Source organism: Urocitellus parryii, chromosome 11, assembly GCF_045843805.1.
Source record: "Urocitellus parryii isolate mUroPar1 chromosome 11, mUroPar1.hap1, whole genome shotgun sequence".
In the NCBI taxonomy this organism is placed as follows: domain Eukaryota; kingdom Metazoa; phylum Chordata; class Mammalia; order Rodentia; family Sciuridae; genus Urocitellus; species Urocitellus parryii.
In genome coordinates, this window is record NC_135541.1 from 37608088 (window position 1) to 37633973 (window position 25886).

The 25886-nt window shown below is 52.8% G+C and overlaps 1 protein-coding gene across 3 annotated transcripts in view; it reads left to right on the forward strand.

Moving 5' to 3' along the window:
• Acot11 (acyl-CoA thioesterase 11) overlaps positions 1–25886 on the forward strand; it is a 46592-nt gene that overhangs the window by 14517 nt on the left and 6189 nt on the right. For all 3 annotated transcript variants that reach the window (XM_026381593.2, XM_026381598.2, XM_026381603.2), the window contains 9 exons: positions 10929–11136; positions 12114–12183; positions 18037–18097; positions 18959–19057; positions 19414–19549; positions 21865–22021; positions 23163–23282; positions 23919–24063; positions 25181–25236. In XM_026381593.2, coding sequence (XP_026237378.1) covers positions 10929–11136; positions 12114–12183; positions 18037–18097; positions 18959–19057; positions 19414–19549; positions 21865–22021; positions 23163–23282; positions 23919–24063; positions 25181–25236 — 1052 coding nt within the window. The remainder of the gene's footprint in view (positions 1–10928; positions 11137–12113; positions 12184–18036; positions 18098–18958; positions 19058–19413; positions 19550–21864; positions 22022–23162; positions 23283–23918; positions 24064–25180; positions 25237–25886) is intronic.

Consider the following 25886-nt stretch of genomic DNA (forward strand, 5'->3'; position numbering starts at 1 on the left):
TAAGGGAATGTCTTCGGTGACAAGTCACACCTCCTGCCCGCCCTGCTCTGCCCTGCTTCCTGAACATTTTAGAGAGAAATGAGTTCTTGTGTGGTCCTGGGGAGGGGGGTGAGGTGGGGAAGGTGGGAAGGAGGAGGCTGAGTGGTAGGGGAGTTCTGAGGCCAGCACCTTGGGGGCCTGTGGGGTGCCCAGTGGGGAGGTGTGGCCTGAGGGGCCTGGGAAGGCAAGACACAGCCCTCAGCAAGAGGGGCCCACCAGGCTGCCCGCTTCCTGGGGCAGGAAGTCCCAGCGGCTGCCAGAATCCCCAGGCTGAGAGCAGCTCCAGCCAGAGGAATGTGTGGTGTGTGGTGTGTGGGGGGAGGCGGGAGGGGCCCTTCATGTCTCCCTGGCTTCTCCCTCTGCTGTGTGTGTGTGTGAGCGTGTGTGTGCGCATGTCTGTTCTGCTTGGCTTGCCGGGCTCCCTGTCAGCCTCTTTTGTTTTTTCTCTCTCCCTGACCTCATCCCTTTTCTATTCTTCCTTTCCCTCCTCTCCCTTTGTTCCATTCTCTCTCTACAACTGTTTTCCCCCTCTGTCTATAGCTGCTCTCTTTTCTTCCCCCTTCCTGCTTGTGCTCCCTCCCTCCCTCCCTCTCTCCCTCTCTTTCCTGGAGGGGAGTTGTGATGCCAGGAGCTGCAGTGCCCAGTTCCAGGGTAAATGAGGCAGCTTGCAGGATGGCAGGGCCTGAGCCTATTGCCTGGTTGCCTGTTGCCATGGTGACCTAGAGGCGGTGGCAGGCAGCAGCCTTGGCTGTCTGGCAGGGAAGGCATGTAAGGCTCTCATGAGGTGAGGCCAGGTCTGTCCTTCACAGCCTCTGAATGGCCACCTAGCTGCCAGGGCTCATGAGGTGACTGCCTGTGCATGTGGATGCTAGGTTGGGTGCTGTCCTGGTGAGTCCCCTGAGGTGCACACGGCAGAGATCAGTCGCGCTTGGGGTCAGCACCCTCCTGGCCTCTTTCTGGGGCATGCTGGAGTAGGGAGTAGGAGGTGGCAGAGGGTACAAAAGGAGAAAGCCACAGGGAGGCAGCAGGGGTGGAGGTGAGGTGGGTGCTGGGAGACCTGGACGGGCAGATGTGCTTCTCAGTAGAAGGGTTTGTGTTGGAGAGAGTGAGCCCATGGTTCAAGGGAGCAAGCGAGCTCATACTGGACAGTCAGTGGATGGGGTAAGGCAGGTGGCATTGCTGTTCTGGAGAGAGGCCCATCTGGCATGAGGTGACTTCTCCTCAGAGCAGAGGATTTGCAAGGTACAGCCTTCAGCTCACAGAGAGCGCACAGTCTCCTGAATGGTGGTGGCTCATTGAGTCAGCGTTCCAAAAAGTGCCTTGACTCTGGACTGAAGGGTACTGATACCACAGGTCTTTCGGCAGGGGACATGAGAGTAGATGGGGAGCTTCTAGGGAGTCTTGTCTCCAAGGCTGTCACAAGTGCCTGGGAGGCAGCGGTGACTACTCTGTCTGCCAGGCAGTTACAACAGAGGGGCCAAGCAGCCTCAGCCTTGCAGTTAAACAGACTCGGGCCCAAGTCCCACCTCTGCCCTTTACTGGCTGCATGATTTCGTGTGTGCATATTCAAGGCACCCACCCTCCCTGGGCCTCTGTTCCCCCATCTGTAAAATGGGACTAATAACAGCAGGGTTGTGTGGAGATTAAAAGATAAAAGTGCGAAGATTAAAACTGCATGTGAAATCCTCAGTACTCAGTAAATCCTCAAGGGAGAGCCATTGTTCTCCATCTTGCTCTGTGTGCATACCCTCTTCAATTTTATGAACAAAAGAAGCTTGTGAAAAAAGCCCAGACAGGTTAAAACACTTGCTCACGTCCCACAGGACGTTAGCTCTGGGCACCTTGCAGGCATAGTGCCCAACAGTACAGAGAAGAGACCAGTATAGTGAGAATCCTAAATACTCAGAGTGGTCCTGAGGCACAAAGGTGAGAACACAGGCAAAGGCAGAGCCTGTCCTCCATGTCTTCATGCTCTTATCCAAAGGCTACGTCAGGCTAGCTGAGGTTAAGCGGAACCCCAGCCCCCACAGACTATGCCCCGTCCTGCGGGTCTCGGCCGCCAGCCCCCACGCAGGCTCAGGCCGCACACACTCCTGCAGCCCCAGCCCCTGGGTTACCAGCATCTCCCAGGATGCCTCTGGTTCCATGCCTAGCTTCCCATCTGGACCCTGTGAAGGTGGCCCCCAACTCAGGCTTGCCCACCAGGGTGGGCTTGACCTAGCCTTAGGATAAGAGCATGAAGACATAGAGGACAGCTTCTGCCTTTGCCTGTGTTCTCACCTTTGTGCCTCAGGACCACCCTGAGTATTTAGGATTCTCATTTTACAGGTGAGGAAACTGACCCCAGGGGGGTTGCCCATTGGTTGTTGAATGAATGAACGAATAGCTGAGTGGACAGAGGGGAAGCCGTTGCCTGAGGCCCCCCTGCTGCTGAGGGTAGGGTTGGGATTCCAGAACTCCAGGACCCTCTGTTCCATGCTGCATCCCTTCTCCATGTTTCCGTTTCCCCAAGTGAGAAACAAAGGCTGCTGTCTCTTTGATGGTTGAGAAAAGTGAGCCCCATCTAGCCGTCGGCCCTGTACTCTGCAGTCTCCTTCAGTGATGCTCCCGCACATGTGTACAGCACCTCACAGTTAGCTGCTGCCTTGAGTTTTGGGGATCTGCTTTTAGTAGTAGTAGTCCCTACTACTCTATCACTGAGCTGCATCCCCAGCCTTTTTCATTTTACATTTGGGGACAGGGTCTCACTAAGTTGCTGAGGGCCTTGCTAAGTCGCTGATTTGCAACCTTCCTACCTCGGCCTCTGGAGTCCCTGGGATTATGGCTGTGTGCCTCTGCGCCTGTAGGAATCTGCTTTGATCCTTGTCCTACCCTTGAATGGAGGTGGGCTGCTTGTCCCGTTTTTCCCAAAGAGGAAACAATTCAATGACTTGCCCAAGGACTGCCTGACTCTCAGCCCATTTGCTTAAGACCTTGGACAGAGCCTTTGTGCCTCAGTTTCCCCATCCATGCAACCATCCAGGTGTAACCAGTCTCCAAGCCCTTCTCACTCATGATGCCAAGGAAAGGTCTGCAGGGTAGACAGAGGCCAGAGACCTGTGCTCAAGCCAGAGCTGGGCAGCTTGGGCGGGATCTAGGACTTCACTGAGCGAGGGTCCCTGGATACTTTGTCAGTGGTAGGGCCTCAAATATTTGCTCCTGGGTCAGATGAGATGTGCATGGAGTGGCATTCAGGAAACGCCTTCTCCATTTGCTCTGGCTCCTGGCCAGTTTCTCAGTGGGCCCTGGCAGTTCTGATGACCTTGACCTGGCTGAGGGTAGGCATCAGATTTCAGACAAGGATATTTTTACCCTTGGGGGTGGAGGAAGGCAGGTGATGTTCTGGCTGTCTGTTCTAGAATGGGTTGAGGGGACAGGGATAGGAATGGGGCCTCGTGATGTGTGTGCTCCCTGCCTATGTGAGGTGACACTAGGAGAGCTGGGGACCCACTGAACAAATGCATATAGTTGGACCACAACAAGCCACACTCTGTGCTCCTGGGCCCTATAGGCACCAGGAGTGGAGAGACGGTTCCTGCTTTGTGGATATTCTATTCTGGTGTCCATCAAATAACCCAAGATTAAGTGGGCATTGTCACAATGGAGAGCACGACAGAGGTGAGGCACATGGCGGGTGCCAGAGTGCTCAAGTGGGGAGGAGATAATGCAGCCAGGGAGAGCAGGAGTACAGAAGTGGAGATACCATCTGATGTTTTCTTCATTCATTTTTTGTACTGGGGATTGAACCCAGGAGCACACAACCACTGAGCCACATCCCCAGCCCTTTTTATTTACTTATTTTTATTTTGAGACAGGGTCTCATTAAGTTGTTTAGGGCCTCACTAAATTGCTGAGACTGGCTTGGAGCCTGTAATTCCCCAGCCTCAGCCTCCTGAGCCACCTGGATTACAGGTCTGTGCCACTGTGCCTGGCACAATCTGATGTTTTAGGTAATCAGAAGCCTTTGGTATTTCCCTTCCCAGGCTCAGGATGGCTTCATGGATGAGTGCACCCTGTTTTACCTAAGAGTTTGGTATCTTCTGCTACCCTTTGTTGCCTTGTCTGCTTGGAACCTCAAATCCAAATGCGGTTCTCTGTGGCAGGATCTGGATTGCTACCCTAATCTTATCCTCCCTTATTTGGTTCTTTAACTGGATTTGTTTGCATTTCTGGCCCAGTGAATGTGTATCCTGTGTGTGTCCCCTGTGGGTGTGTAGAGTCCACCTCAGAGCCTTTTTTGGGAAGAAGGTAGGGAGTAGGCCTGAGGGAGAGCTTTGGAATGTGGACAGTACTCCTTCTGGCCTGTGGGTAAATGGCTTGGAGGCTGCCCTTGATTGCACTGGTCTCTCAAAGAGGCTGGAAAAGGGCTGGGCCTCCCTGGTGGGGACAGGCATCCAGTTTAGGAATCTGGCTCACACTGCTCAGCCTGACCTGGCTAGGACAATGAGGACTTTCATGGGGCCTTGCCCATGGCTCCAAGGGTGGGCCAGAGGCCTTCTCTCCCTACCCCCTCAAGGGACTGCCTGGGGGGGACCCCACCCCATGCCCTTGAGAGAGATGGGGTGGGGGTGGGAGAACACTGGCTTCGTGGCATTTGGCTTGGATTAAATCCTGCCCCGGGATCACTGGCTTTATAAATTGTCCCAGAACCGCTTAAAGGAGCTCATAATCTGGCCCTCACAGGGCTGTGGCTGGGTTCTGGTGAGTTTATGGGTAGAAAGTACCATGTAAACAGACCTGCGTCAACTATGTTTGGGTCTTTCCTGGCTTTATTTCTGTAGGAAACTCAAACTCAACTTTCTAAAGTTAACAGTAAGTGATCAGTAAGAGCTAGCCATAGGGTAGGAGTTTTATACACTTGCTCTTCTTTCATCCCACAGTGACACGTGGAGGTAGGTATCATAACCCCATATTTACCGGTAAGGGAGTTGAGGCCCATAGATGTTGAACAGTGTGCCTGAGGTTTCATGGGGAGGTAGCAGAGCTGGACTTGAACCCAAGCCGGGCCAACCCCAATGCCTGTGCCCAGCTGGTGTCCCGGTGGGCATCTTCAGAGGCTGTTCAAGCCGGTGACTCCTGCCAGGGCAGGTGCTGTCCTTTGCACTAGGCCTGCTATTCTGAACGGGACCCGCAGGCACTGTGATCGGTGCCCTGACTGATCACTGTGGGCCACACCCTTCTCCAGGAGTCTTCCAGGGTTTCTGGGCACTCTGGGTCTGCTCACCAGGTCCCTGACGCTGCCCACTCCTGTTTCCACCCCAGCAGTGTGCCTGCATTTCCCCACCAGGGTGCTTTGCCCTGATGTCCACACTACCAGAGCTGCTGCTGTTCCCTGCCCCTCTGTTCCCCACAGCCTCTCGGCAGCTCACACAGACGCCTCTTGTCCTGAGTCTCACCCTAAGGCTGCCTTGTCATTCGTCTTTTCCTTCCTCTCTTCCACTGGCAGTCATTTGGCATCTGCTCTGTGCTGGGCCTGGGTCTTGTCCTGTGGGGGTAATGGAAGTGGCAGGGCTTGGTCAGTGCTGTGAGGGAGACAGGAGGCTGCAGGAGCCTGGGAGCCCTGACTCTCCCTGTGGATGAGGGGCGTGGATAGAGGATGAAAGTGGCAGAGGAGAAGGTGGACAGGGTGGACAGGGGCAAATGAAGGGGCTCTGGCAGAAGCAGTATTCCTGTGGCGGGGGAGAAGAGCAGGAGCGGGAGCAGTGCTCTGAGGAAGGCACGTGGTTGGGAGCTGTGGGACTGGGGCTAGTGTAGAGCTGCAGTGGCTGGGCCTTGCTCCTGGACAACCATGGGAGCCATCAAAGAGTCTTGAGCAGGTAGTGCCTGGCGAGAACTGTTCTTTAAAGAGGTCATTGTAAGCTGAGCACAGTGGTGCACTCCTGCAATCCCAGCAGCTCAGGAGGCCGAGGCAGGAGGATTGCAAGTTCAAGGCCAGCCTTAGGCAGCCCTAGCAACTTTAAGAGACCCTGTCTCAAAAATAAATAAATAAATAAATAAATAAATAAATAAATAAATAAATAAAAAGGGCTGGGGATGTGGCTCAGTGGCCCAGGTTCAATTCCTGATACCAAAAAAAAAAAAAAAAAAAAAAAAAAAAAAAGAAAGAAAGAAAGAAAGAAAAAGAGAGAGAGAGAGAGAGAGAGAGAGAGAGAAAGGTCATTGTGGTCCTAAGGTCAGAGTGAAGCATGGAGTCCATTGTAGGAGTTCTGAGGACTTGACCAGATCTTCCTGCAAGGCAGGGCATAGTAAGTAGCTGTGGTTGAGTCTCTGGGTTTTCTTTGGGGACAGATCCCCCTGGTGCTGTATGGAGGCTGGAGGGAGATGGAGTGGCTGGAGCCTGTGGACAGGCTGTGGGACTAGTCAGGACAGGGGAGGCTGAGTGTTTAAGAAGGTGGGATTATTGGGACTTAGACACTCGGGCGAGAGAGGAAATCACGGTTTAGCCTGTTGTTGAATTGCCCAGCAGGAACCTGGCCCAGGAGGGCCAGTCTCTGCCGTTTCAGCTGGGTGACACTGGACTAGTCTTTCCCTCCATGCCTTAGTCCCCCCAGCTGAGCAAGGTGGTCTCTCCTGCTCTGACTCAACAGGTCTGTGATGTGACTGGTCAGGAGGACAGACACAGAGCCCACGGTGTGACCAGCCAGGGCCTACACTAGGATCATCAAATCTGGCCAGGTCGGCTATGGCCTGGGGCCAGTGCTTGGCATGGCTACTATCGGAGAGGGCACATCTCTGACCTCTGAGTGCCCTCCCCTTCACAGCAGCTGGGCCCTGTCAGCTGCGTTGGCCCGGCCTGCCTGGCTATTCCAGGTCCTGACTCCAGCCAGGGCCTCTGCTCTCTGGAGAGGAGTGGCTCCAATCTGGGGTGCCATTGGCTAAACCTTGCCTGGCTGCACACACCCCTGCTTCCCGGGCTGGCTGGCTGCCCACCTGAGAGGGAGGCCTGGCCTGCCCCATGTGGGCAGACGGCCTCAGAGCCTAAGAGAGGAGGTGGGGGTCTGAGAGACTGTGCCTGGGGCCGCCTGGGCTGCTCTGTCCCCACCTCCTTTGCTCCCACCTCATCTCTGCACCCCTCCTGTGAGAGGAGTCTCTTGTCAGCTGCGATGAGGTCCTCAGCTTGCTTCAGGGTGGAGGGCTCAGCCCTGATTGGAGGAGCATAGTGTTTCTGTTTGATGGGGTGATGGTGCTCTGCAGCTTCCTGATTGGGAATCCCACTGGGTGTGCCAGGCCCCAGGCGGGCTTAGACCCTAGAATCCTAGAGCCAGTGCTCTGTACCTTAGGGAGTGGCAGTTCTCTTCTTTGCTGGTTCTTGCTTTATTGACCTCAGGAAGAAAGGGGCCTTGCTCATGATCTCATAGCGCCTGAGGGACAGGCTAGAGTTTGCACTTAAGTCTGTCTCTGGTTGTCCTTCTGAAAACCTCTAATGAGGTCCTACTGTGTGCTAGGCTCCTCTAGGCTCAAGTTGTCATTTTATTCTTGGTGCTTGGCCCAGGGTCCAGTACAGAGAAGGTGCTTGGTGAATGAATGAATGAGGCAAAGATCCTGTCTCTAGGCACACAGAGTCTAGTGGAAGGCGGGGTTCCTTTTCACAGAACAGGAAGCAGGACAGTCAGGGATAGGGACCGCTCCGCTGAGAAGTAGGGAGAGAACTGGAGCTCAGAAGTCTGACTCCTGGCCCAGGGCTTTGTCCAGCTTCAGTTTCCTCATCTGTAAGATGGGTTGACAGTCCTGGCTTTCTGCCTGCCTCGTGAGGGTGGTGGTGGGTGGGATAGAGCAGGGCCCTGTGTGGGGCTTCCCTCTGTGCATGTCCAGACTGCCTAGGAACCTCAGATGGTTGACTCCCTTTATTCTGCCCACCAGTCCTCTGCCTCTTGCCTCCCACATTTCCTCAGTTCTCTCCAGGCTTCTTTCTGGACTGTTCTTCCCAGAACTCCTGGCAGTGAGAAGGGTTTGGAAAGAGTGTGCGTAAATGGACCCTGCCTGCCTCCTCCCTCTCTCCCTGCCCCTGCTCCCAGAAAGCCAGCTACCCGCATCCATGTAGGCCTCCAGTGCAGGGCCAGACAGGAGATGCCTTGGCAATGGTTTCCATGGCAACAGGTCCTGCTGCGTGGACCACAGTGCCTTCAAGCCAACAGTGAGGACCAGGAAAGCTGGTCAGCCTGGCACTCCATGGGCCTCCGCCCAGGCTGAGAGGTCTCAGGGCTGTGGCTCTCTTTTTTCCCAGCCCTGTGCTTACTACCCAGTGGCTCTTGGGAATGAGCTGCTTCTCTGGGAACCACAAGCAGTTCTGGGTCAGACAGGCCTGGTTCTATCACTTGAGGGGTCAAAGTCATGTTCACCATGGCTTGAACAAGTCATGTTGGTAGGTTTTGAATTTATGGAATTAGCTTAGGGTTGCCTGTGGGGGGACTTATCCGGGACACACAGACCCCCATCACAGGAGCCAGCACTGCTCCCTCCTGCAGCTGTGGCAGGCTCGCCATCTGATCAGGACGCTCTTTGCTGCTACATCTGAGGCCCAGGACCCTGACTCCTCATCTTGGCCTAGGAAACCTTGCAAGGGACTTGGTGTGGAGGGAAGGAGCTCAGACCGCTCCAGATCTCAGGGGTGGGAGCCAGGCTCTGCTACTTCCCTGACCCTCAGTCTCCTTATCTGTAAGATGACATACCTGTCCCACAGGTTTGTTGTACAAATGGAATTGAGTTAATACACGTAAAATTGAAATAATACACGTAAAATAATCTGCTAAGGCAGATTATGTGGACACTTAAATGCTGTATAAACGTTAGCTGTGACTGTCGTCACCCCCCTAGAGTTGGCATTGGCTTGTGACAATTGGCTCCACGTGCCTGCCTCTCGTTTTTCTCACACACAGGGTTGCCCAGATCCTGAGTTCACAGACTGACCCAGGAGGGTATCCCAGAGAGAAGGGATGGCAGGTTGCCTCCCTAGCCCCCATCAGAGGGGCTGATGGGCATGGCCCCCTGTCCTGCCTGGAGAATAAGACAGGGTGGGCTTCAAGCTTGAGACTCTACCTCTCCTGAGTGCATTTGAAGACCTTCCCTGCTGATTCTCCAGTTGGCAGCTGTTGCGGTCCTGCCCTGGATCAGACAGCTGCTCAGTGACTGCCCAGAGCCCTCCCAGTCAGTAGATCTGAGTGCCGGAAGGCATTAGCACCCACTGGAGGCTCCTGATGCCAACTGAAGAGCCCAGGAGCTCAAGAAAGGGCCTGTGGGGATGAAATCAGAGCTGCTTCCTGAAGCACTTTTATGGGAACAATTCTCAGCTGGACCACTGCAGGTTCACTAGCTCCCTAGGCCTCCCTGCAGAGAGTGGGGTCAGTCCCCTTGCTCCCTCTCTCCCTTTTCTTTGTCTTCATTATTGGTTCTTGCTTTATTGATCTCCTTTTAATTGGAATGTTTGCATTATTTACATTTTTAAAATGTACCATTAAAAAATATACACACATGATATATTTTTTAGTTGTAGATGGACATAATACCTTTATTTATTTGTCTTTATGTGGTGTCGAGGACCAAACCCAGGGCCTCACACATGCTGGGTGAGCGCTCTATCACTGAGCCACAACCCCAGCCCCTAATTTTTTTTGGTACCAGGGACTGAACTCAGGAGCACTCAATCACTGAGCCACATCCCTAGCTCTATTTTGTATTTTATTTAGAGACAGGGTCTCACTGGGTTGCTTAGCGTCTTGTTGTTGCTGAGGCTGGTTTTGAATCCACAGTCCTCCTGTCTCAGCCTCCTGAGCCACTGAGATTACAGGCATGTGCCACCGTACCCGGCCGTTTTAAATATTTTTAAGTGTACAGTTTAGAGGCATTAAGCACATTTTCAATCAGGCAACTATTCTTACTAACCATCTCTAGATCTTTTTCAACTTCCCAAACTGAAACTCTATACTTAATAAATAGTAACTCCCTATTTCTTCCTCCCTAGCCACTGTCTGTCCTTCATTCTTTTGTTCCTTCCTTCCCTCTTTCTTCTTTCTTTTTACAGTACTAGGGATTGAACTCGGGGTGCTCTACCACTGAGCTACATTCTCAGCCCTTTTTATTTTGAAACAGTCTCACTAAGTTGCCCAGGCTTGCCTTGAACTTGCAATCATCCTGCATCAGCGTCCCAAGTTGCTAGAACTATAGGTGTGTGACACCTGACTGCTGTCATTCTTTTGTCTCTCTGAATTTGACTACTCTACGGGCCTCCTTTGAATGAAATCACAGTATTTGTCCCTTTGTGACTGGCGTGTCTTCCAGGTTCATCCACTGTGAAGCATGTATAAGAATTTTCTTTCTTAGGCAGGTGCCGTGGCCCATGCCTGTAATCCCAGCGGCTCGGGAGGCTGAGACAGGAGGATCACAAGTTCAAAGCTAGCCTCAGCAATTTAGCAAGGTCCTAAGCAACTTAGGGAGGCCCTGTCTCAAAATAAAAAATAAAAACAGCTGGGGATGTGGCTCAGTGGTTAAGTGCTCCTGGGTCAATTTCTCGTATCAAAAAAAAAAAAAAAAAAAAAAAAGCAAAACTTTTCAAAAGTTATCCCACAGGCAGAAGTGAGGAAGTGAAGTTTCTATATTCTTCTTCTCTCCTCCTTTCTCAGGTCCAAAGTTGTGTTAGCTCAGATTTGTTGGCCAAAAAGAAACAACACAGGTGGCTTCCAAGGAGCCCCTGGGGTCTGAGACCATGGGCTGGAGGGTGCTCACCTCTCTCCTGGTGGGGCTGGTGGGAGGTGGCCCTGGGATGCTTCTCCTCTCTCTGGGGCCGTAAGGTCTCAGGGCTTGGCAGACCCAAGAACCTTGGGGAGAGCTGATCTCTCTGCCTCTGTGTTCTCCAGGGCCTCGCCTCTGTGTTCTCCAGCCGCACGTCCCGCAAGTCAGTCTCACGTGCTGGGGACGACAACGACATGGAAGAGGGTGAGGGATACCGGAACCCCACGGAGGTGCAGATGAGCCAGCTGGTGCTGCCCTGCCACACCAACCATCGTGGGGAACTGAGTGTCGGGCAGCTGCTCAAGTGGATCGACACCATGGCCTGTCTGTCCGGTGAGGCTACGCTTGGCCTGGCCATCTCCAGCCACGGGCCCCACAGACCCAGAGCAGGGGCCTCTATTCAGAGATGATGACTATCCCCTGAGTGTCTCCTTTGCCCATGCTGGTCCATGTGCCTGAAGTGCTCTCCCAGTTTCCCAGTGCTCAGGACAGCCCCCCCCTCTCCCCCAGAGCCCACAGCCCTGGGTGTTGGTGTCGTGCCCTGAGGCCCCTGCTTCCACAGTGCAGCCATGGACAGGGCTGCTTCACCACGGGCTTGAAAATGCCCCGAGCACCGATGGCGGCAGGCTGCTGATAGTGATCCCCGTGTTGAGCAGAGCTGCAGAGCTCGCTTCATTCTCTTTGCTGTGATGGTGTCTCCAGTCCCCTGGGAGCTCCCAGCCTGGTGGAGCGGTGGGGGGTGGGGGCATGCAGGAGGACCCCACTGCCTGTTTGAGAGACCCTGACCCAGCTCTGGGGACAGGGAGGGGTTTCTGAGGAGTTAGGGCACCTGAGCAGGTCTTTGTTTACTTTATTTTGGTGTGGTGCCAAGGATCAAACCCAGTGCCTCACATATGCCAGGCAAGTAAGCAAGTCTTGAGGGTGAGAAGGCTCAGGGAAGGGAACAGGTGGGTGAGGCATGGGTGCTCAGGAAGTCAGGCTAGACAGCGTGGCATGATCAACCCCATTCATTCAGCAGCTGCTGGCCTGAGAGTCTGTGCAGGGTTTTGACCTGGGAGCCTCGTGCAGCGATGAGCAGGACAGGTAGAAATTCTTGCCCTCAAGTACTTCCCAGTCTAGCAGGTCACTAGACACAGGGAACCAGATCTATAAAACAGGGTCAACATGTGGTAATGGTGGGAAGGGTCTGGGAGAAGGCTGGGTGGCCTCGGCTTGGGCAGATGGAGAAACCTCTTGGGGAGGTGACATTTGATCGGAGGCCAGTGACGTGGGAAGCCTGTTAACATCTGGCTTTCTTCTTCTGACGCCAGCGGAGAGGCACGCTGGCTGCCCCTGTGTCACAGCCTCCATGGACGATATCTATTTTGAGCACACCATCAGGTAAGCAGCATCTGCTTCAAGGTCCCTCCCTGCCACAAACCCATGGCCACTCCCCCATGACCCTGCCTGGAGTCTATCAGGCTTTTGAATATGGAAGGAGGGCAGCTTCTGGGGGCAAGGACCTGTCTGCCGGGTCTCTGGGCAGCAGTGGGCTGGGTCCCTCTGCCAGGGTGGGGCTTGGGAAGTGGTTTGGAGTTGGGCGTTGCTGAGATATCACTGTGGTCCTTCAAGAGCCATGCCATTCTGGGGAGGTCAGTCTTTCCCTCTGGGCCTTGGTTTTCTTATCTGAACATCGAAGGCATTAGGCTTGACCAGTGAATGCCTTTCTGAGCTTGGACATTCTCTGTAGTCACTGGTTTTGTACTGTAGGGAGGCCCCTAGGCAAAGTTTCTTGGCAAAGCCTGAGCTTGAAACTTGGCCCATCTCCCTGTGTTCACACACGCCCAGGTTGATAAGGTGCTCATTACCCGAGGGAGACCTTTTTCTCTTTCTAATGACTGTCCTGGTTACACTGTTCTGAGCTTGTCTTTGCATGACATTGCCTGTTGGTCCTTGGCCTGCTTCTGGGACTCCAGGAGCATGCTGAGTCCTCCACTGGGACAGGCTGCAGGGGCTGCCCACACAGCTCTGTCTCCAGCCTGTTCCTTGCTGGCCATCAGTACCTAGGGAGTCAAGTGCCAAGTGCCAAGGGCTTATTTGGGACTGCCTGGTGCTCGGTGTGTCCCGGTTAAGGAGAAGTTTGGCCATCCCAGTGCTCATTAGTCATTCACTACATACTTAATATTAGTTGGACTGGGGCCATGCTGGGTTTGGGGACACAGAGTCCATTAGAGAATGATCTCTGCTCCCAGGAGCTCCCAGACTGCAGGGGAGGCAGATGAAGAAACAAATTCCATTCCAAGTGGGTGTGGGGCCCAGCTCCACAAAGACATTGTGAAAAATAGAAAGTTCCACACTAATAATGTGAATTCTGATATATAGAGGCTTATCATACATTTTGAAATACTTTAAATTTCAGAATAGTTTTACATTTACCATGAGGTTATATCTCTGAATATAGTACAGAACTCCTATATATCCCACACCCAGTTCCCTGATTAGTAACATATTTATAGGGCACCTTTATCATAATTAATGAACCCATAACATCAATACCTTATTTGGAATGCCTTTTTTTTTTTTTTTGTACCAGCAATTGAACCCGGGGCACTTAACTACAGAACCACATCCCCATCCCTTTATCCCTTTTTATTTTGAGGAAGGGTCTCAATAAGTTGCTTAGGGCCTCCTTAAGTTGTTGAGTCTGGCCTTGAATTAATTGTGATTCTCCTGCCTTAGCCTCCTGAGTTGGTGGGATTATAGGCATCCGCCACTGTGTCCAGCTTGGAATGCCTTTTTTTTTTTTTTTTTTAAAGAGAGAGTGAGAGAGGAGGGAGGGAGAGAGAGAGAGAGAGAGAGAGAGAGAGAGAGAGAGAGAGAGAATTTTTAATATTTATTTTTTAGTTTTCGGCGGACACAACATCTTTGTTGGTATGTGGTGCTGAGGATCGAACCCGGGCCGCACGCATGCCAGGCGAGCGCGCTACCGCTTGAGCCACATCCCCAGCCCCCGTTGGAATGCCTTTTTAATATGTTAATTTATTTAATCCTCAGAACAACACTATGAGGTCATGGCTATTAGTACCCTCATTTTTCAAAGGAGGAAACTGAGGCACAGGGAAGTGAGGTCACTTGTTTAAGGTTGAAGAGCTGGTGGAGGACCCAGGAAATACTACCAGGCTGCTGGTCTGACCCAAGTCCCTGTTCCGACCAATGGGCTACATTTCCCATGTCTGTGGGTGAGGGTGGTGCCATGGAGGGTAGTCAAGGGGTCTTCCTGGAGGTCTGGGCTGGCTGCAGGACTGTCAGCTCTGTATAGAGCAATGCTTTGGAGGCCTGTGACCATGTCTGGCCTACTCTGGGTCCCTGCTGCTGATACAGGTTGTCTTCCCTGGAGGGGCTGGGGGTAGAGAGCACAAAGAATGGACTTGCTATGGGCCCAGCCAAGTGAAGGTGAGTCTGGTGGAGGGGGCTGTGGGTGGCAGGGAAAGTGGGGAGGGTCCGGGGGAGGGGTCTGGAGCACCGCTGGTGGCCTGGAAAGGCCTGGCTGCACCTGAGGAAAGCGGGAGAAGGTTTTGGTTTGTTTCTACTTTTGCCATTTAAAAATATTTCCAAATATAGCTCTAAGGACTAAGTATTCTTTTTTTTTTTTTTTTGAGAGAGAGAGAGAGAGAGAGAAGAGAGAGAGAGAATTTTAATATTTATTTTTTAGTTCTCGGCGGACACAACATCTTTGTTGGTATGTGGTGCTGAGGATCGAACCCGGGCCACATGCATGCCAGGCGAGCGCGCTACCGCTTGAGCCACATCCCCAGCCCCAGTATTCTTTTACAACATAACTTCAACACCATTACAACACCTAAAAAATGAACAGTAATATCCCACTAATATCAATGCCGTCAGTATTCAGATGCCCACACTGTCTCAGGAGTTTGTTTATTTATTTATTTATTTGGTGGTGCTGGAGATTGAACCCAGGGCCTTGTGCATGCGAGGCAAGCACTCTAGCAACTGAGCTATATCCCCAGCCCCACCTTGTTTTAATTTTTATTTTTTGCTTTATCTTTGTCATTCAAGTCAGGATGCAAATAAGTTTGCAAGTCCAGTTGCTATGTATAAGTTTTTGAGGTTTTTAAAAATACTTTTATTTATTTACTTTTATGTGGTGCTGAGGATCGAACACAGTGCCTCATACATGCTAGGCAAGTGCTCTTCTGCTGAGCTAAGCCCCAGTCCAAGTTATTCCCCCCACCCCTTTCTTTTCTTTTTCAGTATTAAGGGGTCTTCCTGGAGAAGACCCAGAGCCTTGAACGCTCTACCACCGAGCTACATCCCCATCTTTTTTTCAAATTTTATTTTGAAACAGAGTCTTAATAAGTTGCTGAGGTTGGCTTTGAACCTGCAATCTTCTTGCCTCCCGAGTAGCTGGAATCACAGGTGTGCGCAAGCACACCTGGTCACTTTTTAAAACATCTTTAGATAATACTTGCTCATCCCTAACACCAGGGCCCCCTTAAGTTGTTGAGTCTGGCCTTGAATTGTGATTCTCCTCCCTCCCTCCCTCCCTCCCTCCCTCTCTCTATTTTTTTCCCTTGACATTTGTTTGTTGAGGAACCTGGTATTTGCCCCCTAGAGTTCTCCGTTTTCTGGGTTTTGCTGTTAGCATCACTATGGAATATATACTTTAACATTTTCCTCTGTCTGCTGAGAGTAATTGGTCTTGCAGAAGGGCTTACAGGGTTCAGGTTAGTTTATGGGGAGCCACCCTTTAGCATTGTGAAGACTACCTGGAGGGTGTCAGGGAACTGAAGGCTTGTGGGGGCCCCTGAAGGAGCCAGCGTAGTCTGAGTGCTGGGATGCAGGACAGTTGGGAGGAAAACAAGCTCCAAAGTCTAAGTGGCATCTGCTTGGCTTTGGGTGAGCTGGGGAGGAGGACAGGGCGGAGTGGAGAGAATCACAAATCTCTTTCTTTGGGTACAATTATCCTGGCGCCTGTGAGATTCTGGAGATCAAACACAGCAACTCATGAATGTTAGGCAAGTCCTCTACACTGAGCTATATCCCCAGTCCTCTTACACAGAAAACAGACTTTTTTTAAAAAATATTTTTTTAGTTGTAGTTGGACACAATACCTTTATTTTATTTACTTCTTTTTATGTGGTGCTGAGGATGGAACCCAGGGCCTCACACCTGCTAGGTGAGCACTCTACCGCTGAGCCACAGTGGTAGTTACATCAGTCCTGCCTTATCTGTGGGAATATGTTCCAACAGCCCCTGTGGATGCCTGGAACAGTGGCCAGTACCAAACCCTATGTAAACTGTGTTTTTTTCTATACACACATATGATAAAGTTTAATTTATAAGTTAGCCACAGTAAGATATTAACCACAATAGCTAATAATAAAATAGAACAATTATAAAAATATACTTTAATAAAAGTTATTAAACTTTATAAATTGTTTACATCTGGAATTTTCCATTTACCATTTTCATAGTGCAGTTGACTATAGATATCAAGCTGTGGACATGAGCCATGGATGAGGGTAACTGCTGTACTTTGGGGGCCAGAGGAAATTGAATTTTTTTCTTTTTTTTTTGGGGGGGTGAGGGCATGTGGGATTGAACCCAGGGCCTTGTGCAGGCGAGGCAAGCACTCTACCAACTGAGCTGTATCCCCAGCCTTTTTCTAATTTTTGATCATGAAAAACATGTAGAAATCTGAGGAGTGAAATGGTCACCATTACGAGATCCATTACTTAACATTTGCTACATTTACTTTAACTAGACATGGATAAATAAAGACACAAACTTTCTCTCTCTCTCTCTCTCTCTTGGTTCTGAGCCATTTGAAGAGGGTTGCACAGACATCATGCCACTTTATTCACTTTATTTCCCACCTTGTCAGTAGGTGTCTCCTAACATGGCCCTCCCCCATGTGACAACATGAACAGAAGTCAAACATGCAGCACCTGAGCACATGCAGTGCTCAGTGGCTGGGTCAGGCCCACTCTTCATCTCTCCTGACCCTTAGAAGCACAGGCAGTAGGCACACACTCCCCATACTTTAAAAACGAGGAAGTGGACTCAGAGAGGTGAAGTGATTTTCCCAAGGTCACATAGCTTGGCAGTGTGACAGTCAGCCTCTCATTGTGCTCACTGTGGGCCCTTGGCCAGCAGGTGAGCTCGTCCCAGGCTTGGGCAGGAGGCAGTGTAATCTGAAGTTAGCACTGTGTTTCCATGTTCATGAGCCGAGGTGCAGAAAGGTAAAAAGGACTTCTCGAAGTCACACTGTGATTGGCCAGGGCCAGCTCTCCAGCCTCCTGTCCTCTCACCCCATAGCCCACCAGCTGGCCCCTCACTGCTGTCTCCAGTTAGGCAGAGGGCAGGCTGGGTGACTCCCCTGAGGATTTACCTGGACATGGGAAACATTCCAGAAGGATAGGCTACATTTGGAAAAATCACCTAGAATACTGGCCCCGTCACTTTTTAGCTGCATGATCTTGAACAAATGGCTTAACCTCTCTGATGCTCAGTTGCTCCCAAACCTACCTGCAAGGCTTATTTTGAGGTTCAAACCAGGTAATGAACAGTGCCTGGCACATGGCACTCATTCTTTAAATGTTTCCATTTCCCTATCCACCTTCTCTCAATATCCCCTTGCACTTAGTAGGCATTCAATAAATGTGGAATTTGTTAATTCAGGTGGCCACTATTTATTGAGGACCCACTCTATGCATTGTGCCGGGCCTTGGAGAGCCAATGGCGAGCAAAACAGAGGCCCCTGGGGCTGGGGGTGTGGCTTGGTGGTAGAGCGCTTGCTCCATACAACCAAGCCCAAATGAAACAGAAGTACCTGGTTCTTTCTGCAGTGGAGCTTCAGGGCTGTGGGAGGCTAGTCAGTCCACTGGGAGGGGTTGGCGGATGACCCTCATGGGGACTGGAAGACAGGGAGGGCTGCCCCATAGAGCAAGCCACAGAGCTAAGAGTAGAAAGAAGCTCAGCTCTAACTGAACAAGGGATTGGGGGAAGGAGGGAGACAGTGACCCCAGGCCACTTCTCCTGGCCTCAGCTTGCCTACCTGCGAAGTGGGTGCCCACACTGTCTCCCCGGCCTGCTTTGAGGACTCTGTGACATTACAGATGGGAATACCTCCTGCGGTCCCTGAAGTCCCTTTTGCCAGTTCCCCCAGCAGATCTACTATGGTTCCCTCCCCGTCCCCTCTGGAAGGCTCACCTCCTGCTTTCCTCTCCCCAGTGTTGGACAAGTGGTGAATATCAAGGCCAAGGTGAACCGTGCCTTCAACTCCAGCATGGAGGTGTGTGGGTGGGCACTGCCTGGGGTTAGGGTGGGCCTTCCTCCTTCCCATTCTTCTTAGCTTCAGCCCAGGCACACTTAGCTGCAGAGACCTGGTTGGGGCAGCAGAGTTCTGAACTGATTGGCAGGGATAGGAGGGTCCTAAGAACTTCCTGTCCAACATCCCATAGCACAGACAGTAAAACTGAGGCCCGGCAGAGGGAAGGGCCTTGCCTTAGATCACTAAGCCACATGGTTTCCAGTGTGGCCCAGGCCCTCTTGGCAGCCTGCTGGGCTTCCACCCATTAGCTTACCTCCCCTGACCTCTGTCTTCTCATCTGTAAAATGGGAACATGGTTCCTGTGTTGCAGGGGTGGTGGGCAGGGGTGTTGTGTGGTGATGCACAGGGCCCTGTGTTCTGCAGGGAACTCCGCTTCCTCCCTATGGACTGCAGGCCCAGGCAACCTTGTCCAGCTGAGCCATCAAGGCTAGGACAGCAGAACCCTGACTATGCCCCTGGGCACTCCTTAAGTGCCCAGGTCCTGCCCAGGCTCCCCCAGGTGTCCATCCTTTGAATGTGGCCAACATTTTACCTTTTGTGGACACAGTCTCATTTTAGTCTTCTCAGTAGTCCTGAGAGCGTAGCTCTGATCACTCGCATTCTACAGATGAGGAAACCGAGACTCAGAGAAGAGCAGTGACTTGCCCAAGGTTCTCCAGGGAGCTAGGAGCAGAGTCAGAACCAGCCACAGGCCTCTGGCTTAGGCCTGGTGGGGGCTACGGGAACCCCAGAAGCCCAGCTTAGAGTGGCTCTTCCTGTCTTGTCCAGATGAGGGCCTCGAGTTGATGGGCTGTTTCTTCCCATCCCACTCTTCCTCTCCAGGTGGGCATCCAGGTGGCCTCTGAGGACCTGTGCTCTGAGAAGCAGTGGAATGTGTGCAAGGCCTTGGCCACCTTTGTGGCCCATCGGGAACTTACCAAGGTAGGTGCCTGCTCCTCACCATAGTGCTGCCTGTCATGGTGGGTCTGGGCCACAGCCCCAGGAGGAAGGCTCCTTGCCATCCTACCCTGGTTACCTCCTCCTCCTCTCCTCACCCCTCTCTGCATATCTCATGCAAAGAAGTTTTGTCAGCATTCCTCATGTTCACAATGACTCCTCTGTAACCTGGGACTTTGCCCAGGAGGGGAGCTGGGGGGACGTCAAGATGGAGACAGGAAGGTGAGCCCCAGGAGAGGAGACTGCCTCGGGACCCACCAGCATCCCAGCCTAGCCGGTGCCAGCCTCAGGCAGAGACAGACCTTGTCCTGAGCACCTGCCCGCTGTGCCCTGGCCAACAGGTGAAGCTGAAGCAGATCACGCCGCGGACGGAGGAGGAGAAAACCGAGCACAGTGTGGCAGCTGAGCGCCGGCGCATGCGACTGGTCTATGCCGACACCATCAAGGGCCTCCTGGCCAACTATGCCATCCAGGAAGGTGAGCAGCCCACGTAGAGGGATGGTGGCCCGTGGCCTGCATATCCCTGTGCTGGCCCCCACTGGGCAGAGAGGAAGGGATCCTCCTAGGGACTTCTGCCGCTGGTGGCCTCAGGTCTGTCTAGCCTTCTTGGCCTCCTGAGAAAGGAAATTCTCGAGCCTCTTACCCAGTGCCCAGGACCCCAGTACACAGAAGCCTAGAGCCTGGGAGCCATGGAGAGGGCCATAGGATACATAGAGATCCCTTTGTCGGCCACAAAATGCATTTTGAATCTCTAGGAACCAAGGTGTTTAGGAAGGTAGTGTTGAGCTAGGACTCAAAGACTGTAGGATTTTTTTTTTTTTTTAAAGAGAGAGAGAGAATTTTAATATTTATTTTTTAGTTCTCGGTGGACACAACATCTTTGTTGGTATGTGGTGCTGAGGATCGAACCCGGGCTGCACGCATGCCAGGCGAGCGCGCTACCGCTTGAGCCACATCTCCAGCCCAAGACTGTAGGATTTTAAAAATGTACTTGTGTATGTGTGTATTTTTTTTTTTCATCTCTCAAAGGATATAGATAAAAAACCAAGACTCCCTCCTTACCCAGAACCCAGGCTACCTTCCAGGAGGCAATTTTTTTCTTGAGGTACTGGAAATTGAACCCAGGGGTGCTCTACCATTTAGCTATATCCCCAGCCCTTTTATTTTGAAATAGGGTCTCACTAAGTTGCTGAGGCTGACCGTGAACTTGTGGTCCTCCTGCCTGAGCCTCTCCAAGTTGCTGGGATAACAGGTGTGCACCACTGTGCCTAGATGTTACTTGTTTTTTTTTTTTTGTTTGTTTTTTGGTACTAGGGATTGAACTCAGGGTCACTCAACCACTGAGCCACATCCCCAGCCCTATTTTGTATTTTATTTAGAGACAGGGTCTCACTGAGTTGCTTAGCGCCTTGCTGTTGCTGAGGCTGGCTTTGAACTCTCTATCCTCCTGTCTCAGCCTCCTGAGCCCAGCCTGTTACCTGGTTTTCTATCCCTTTCCAGAAGTATTCCCTGCATATTTAAGCATAGTGTGCATTATTTAGCACCATGAATTTACCAAAAAGGGAACACGTGGGACATATTGTGCTGGTGTTGATTCCCCCCACTCCATGTCTCTAAAATCCCTGGAGGTCAGTCTACATCAGCACACGAAGACCTCCCTTGGAGAGATGAAGGAAGGTGTTCCTGACAGAGTGCACAGTCTGGCAAAGGCCTGGAGGCAACATTGAATTTCTTTCCCAATCTCTAGAATGTTCAAGTGCAAGGTCTTTAAGGGATTTGAGGACAAATATAAGGTGATTCGGCTGCCCGGGTAGAGGGAAAACAGGTAGAAGTCGCTAACCCCAGCGAAAGCAGGACACTGAGCTTGGGATTCCCAGCTCTTCCCATTGGCCTCCTTACATCCATCCATCCCACTTCAGCCTCCTGGACCCCTCCTGTCCTGACAGCCTTCTCCCCATGGGCCAGTCCAGATGCCTTTGCCTGACATCCGGGACTTTGGGCTGATTGCTGCCCCATCTGGTGCAGTCGCTTTACTCGCTCCAGCTCCAGCTAAGCAAAGTCCTCTTTGCATCCTGCCAGTGCCCTGCCTATTCTACCTCCAGATCTGGGCCTGGGTCATCCTCAGCTCCTGCTCTCCCTGCCCCCCAGCCCGCGGGTGGCATTTTGGAGAACCTGTCAGCTGAGTGAAATGCCACTCCTCTTACGGACCCTCCCTGCAGAGGGCTGTCTCCATAGGACACAGGGGACAAATGGCACCACCTTGGGCTGGGAGGGGGGTGTCAAGCCCAGAAGCCCAAGGCCCCCCTCGCACTCTGGCCCCTGCTACTGAGGGCATCCTAAGGCTGTGGCTGCAAGGGACAGGGAATGGTCAGAACAGAGGTGGGAAGAGCTTCTCTTTCTGAGGTGTATCCACTGAGTTTGGAGCCGAGCCCTTTCTAACCACCATCACAGTTCACCTTCAGACGGTGGGGTGGGTTGACACCGGCCCTTCACAGATGGAGCAGCTGAGGTCCATGCGGGTCCTTGATTTGCCCAAGGTCATACAGCCTGTGTGGGGTGTGGGGTTCAGACCAGATGTTCCAGTCTCTTCCCTGAGACAGGCTCATATCAGTGACCTCAGTGACCTTCCACCTCTCACCCAGGAACACCTGCACCCATTTCCCTGTTGCTTAACAGATTAAAGATCCTGGGTGGCTGCAGCAGGGTAGGGTGGGGATCCCAGGGCTGCAGGGGTGTATCTTGGTGGCCTCCTCACCTCCCTGCCTCCTTCCCCCTGCCCACTCCCTGGCCAGATCTGGACAGCAGGGACTGCAGCTGCATGGTGCCGGCTGAGAAGACCCGCGTGGAGAGCGTGGAGCTGGTTCTTCCCCCCCATGCCAACCACCAGGGCAACACCTTTGGGGGTCAGATCATGGCCTGGATGGAGAATGTGGCTACCATTGCAGCCAGGTGGGGGCCTGGGCTCTGCTTGCCTCCCTGCTCTTCCTCCCCTTAGTGCTCCCTTGGATGGGGACACTTGCTGGCCCTGCCATGCAAGGCCTCAGAAGCTTGGCTCTTCATTAGGGTAACCCAGGGTTTTTGAAGAACCAGAGAGAAAGGGTTTCCTGCGAGCTGACCATTCTTTCCTCCACTTATAGAGTCCACCTCGTTCCCCCCTGGACTCCTGGGAGACACCAGCCCTGGCCAGGCCCTGCAGCCTCCCCTTGGTCTGGCCCTGCCCGCTTTTCCCAACAATTTCCACTCCCTTTAAATCAAGCCATCGCTGTCACTGTTCCCACGCTCTGCGTTCCTGGCCCCTGGCTCCAATCCTGGTGTGGCCTCCTGCCACACAGCCCCCATGGTGCTTTGTTAACCTGCCACCTCCCCCTCAAAGCCACCTCTGCCTGTTTCCTTCTTCCTGGTGGTGATAACAATTGCTGTCTCCTGTAACCCCTGTACCTCCCGGGCTTGTTCTACTCTAAATATCAATTTTGTGTGTGTGTGTGTTTTTTAAATAGTTTTGGTAACTGACATTCACTAGTGGACACTGTCATATCTCCCTGAAATACTTGCTGTCCCTTCTTCCAGGAGCGTCCTCCCAGCCCATGCCCTCCCCCAGGCTGACTCTTCCTCATCCTTAGAACCTGGCTCAGGTGGCCCTTCTCTGTGTTAACCTGGGGGAGAGGTACTTAAGCGGTACCATTTGGGACAGTTCTTGACTTTGAGTGCCATGAGGTCTCAGACTAGATGGAGAGTTTAGATGGTCAGGAAGGGCTTCTTGGAGAAAGAGTGCCTTAGTGGACTCTTGAATGACAACTCTGGGACAGAGGGGCTTAGCAGGTACTAAGGTATTTACTAAGGTATTGGGAGGAAGATGAGGAAGGCGCTTTCTTCTATCTCCTAAACTCAGCTCCTTCCAGCCACTCACATGGACCTCAGTATTCTAAGCTGTGAAATGGAACTCAGTGCAGAACTGTCTCTGGGTTGGGTTAGAGGGTGATACTCTGGTCCCAGGATGAGTCTGGGTGTGGGGGCGTGCTCAGGCTGGCACAAGCCAGTGGCTGAAGCCCTGGGGGACACGTCTCCTGTCTCCTCACTCCCGGCCCCTCAGCCGGCTCTGCCGTGGGCACCCCACACTGAAGGCTATCGAGATGTTCCACTTCCGAGGTCCGTCCCAGGTTGGAGACCGTCTGGTGCTCAAGGCCATCGTGAACAATGCCTTCAAGCATAGGTGAGGAGCTGGGCTGGGTGGGGCTGAGGGTGCTCCCTGACCCCACAGAGGAGCTACATGCAAACCTGCCAAGACCTCCACCCTGTGAACTGGATCTAGACCCTGCCTGGCTGCCGGTCCCTCCACCTCACCCAAGTGTAGTGCCAGTGTTCCCTCCTCTGGAAGCTCCCCTGCTGCCCACTCTGTAGGGTCAAGGGTCCTGGGCAGCATGTGGGTAGCAGCGACTGAGCTGGTAGCGCCTGGCTGCGAGAAAGCCTGGGAAATCTGTAGAATGGGCATTTCCTCCAGCGAGGTGGTCCATCTCCACCTCTCACAATGACCCTTGAGGTCTGACGTGACCTTTTAGGACTGCTTCTGTGTTTGTAGGCTCCTCCCCTGCTGTGAGCCCACGAGGCACTGACTGGACAGGACTATCCATTTCTGTGTCTCACAGGCTGGGCCCGGTGCTCTGTGCCCTGTAAACACTCTGTAATCAGTGATGGAAGGGGACACTTCTAGGTTCCTGCCAGTGGGACTCTGTGCACCGTGTGTGTGTGTGTGTGTGTGTGTGTGTGTGTGTGTGTGTATGCGCACTTGCTGGGGAGGGGCATGGCTGGGAAGTTCCATCCAGCATGGCAGCCGACCCTTCCCCCTCAGCATGGAGGTGGGCGTGTGCGTGGAGGCCTATCGCCAGGAGGCTGAGACCCACCGGCGACACATCAACAGCGCCTTCATGACCTTTGTGGTCCTGGATGCAGATGACCAGCCCCAGATGCTGCCCTGGATTCGGCCTCAGCCTGGGGTAAGCTGGGCAGCACCATGCCCCCCATGAGCTCCCTCCCCTCCTCTCTGCCTCTGACAGGCCTGGGGACTGAGGGACCCGGCCCTGGTGCTCTGCTGGGGCCCAGCCAGCTCTGAGCGCCCTGGCCATGACTCTGGGGTGTCCCTGAGGAAAAGGCACACTGGGCAGGACTTGGATTGGGTGTATGGGTCTGGCTGGTGTCAGATGTTCATGGTCCTGCAAGCGCCTGCAGAATTGGGAAGAGGCCTGGCATTTGGGTCAGAACCTCACCTCGTCACATTCTCATGGGTGGCCTCCTGAGCTTTCAGCCCCCATCTATAAAATGGGTGTGTCTGTGTTCCCTGCCTCCCAGGGCTGTGGGGCTCACGGGGTGCCTGGCTAAGCCTGGAAGTATTCAGAGATGTCAGGATGAGGGGACAGGGGAGTAAGAGGCACAGGGTGAGTGAGGGTCAGGGGCCTGGGCTCAAAGGCTGTCCAAAAATGCTGCTTGTGCTTCTCATGGACCAGGTGGTGACCTTGTAGTGGCCACCTGGTCTTTCCAGGAAGGTCCCCTGCCGCAGGGAGCAGGCAGCAGGAGTAGCTGGGGGTGGGGGTCCAGCCTGAGGTGGGGGCTGCAGCCTTTGGTGCTCACGAGTGGGGACTTAGGAGGTGGGCTCCAGGCCAGGCCATCTGAGCTCTGATCCCCCGGACCCCGAGACCGTGGGCAGCCACACAGCTCTGAGGATCAGTTTCCTCCTATGTAAAATGGGTGGACTTGGGGCTGCTGTAAGAGTGGATGGCATTGCAGGGGGAGTCCGTGGGCCAGCGGCTGGTTCACAGCAAGTACCCAGTAAACGTGACCAGTGCAGGTGCCCTCTAAGGATCCACATCTCCCAGAGGAGGAAACAGGCCCAGTGAGGGGAGATGGCGTCCCCAAGGCCATTCACGGAGGCCTGGAGCTGCGGCCCAGTGCCCTTGCACTTTCCTGGCTACGATCTTTTAACTCTGGCTGCCCCCGTGAGATATAAGCTCCACTTTAGGCTCCAAGGCCTCTCCTGGCCCTGGGGACAGTTAGGGGCAGAGTTGGGGTTAGCTGGTTGTGCCACTCACCCCACACCTGTCCCCGCTTCCTTCCCAGGAGGGCGAGCGACGGTACAGAGAGGCCAGTGCCAGGAAGAAGATCCGCCTGGACAGGTGAGGGGGGGCTCCCGGCAAGTTTCAGGGTTCTGTGCTGCTCCACCCACCCCAGGACACTTGACTTCCCTCAAGGCTGCTCATGGGCTAAGGCTTTTATTTTGGCCTCATTTATATAGTGGTCTTATGACCCATGGTAGGGGTAAGGACATTGGGGACATAGGGGTTAGGTGGCTTGCCCCCAGGGACACAGATAGGTGCCACTATAGTCTGCATTTGAACCTAGCCAGGCCTGAGGTGATTTTTTTAAAATATCAAAATAAAAATTTAAAAAAATTTAAATTTTTAGTTGTTGATAGACCTTTATTTTATTTACCTATTTTTTATGTGGTGCTGAGAATCTAACCAAGTGCCTCACACGTGCTGAGCTACAACTCCAGCCCCAGGCCTGGGTGATTTTAAATCCTGTATTCATCCCATCAACCCTGAGGCCTGTGTGTCAGATGAAGAAAGAAAGACTTAGCTGAGCATGGTGGCATACACCTGTAATCCCAGTGACTAGGAGGCTGGGGATCTCAAATTTGAGCCTAACATGGGTAACTTAGCAAGACCCTGTCTCAAAAAAAAAAAAAAAAAAAAAAAAAACCCACAAAAGGGCTAGGGATGTGGCTCAGTGGTAGAGAGCCCCAGGGTTCAATTACAAAAACAAA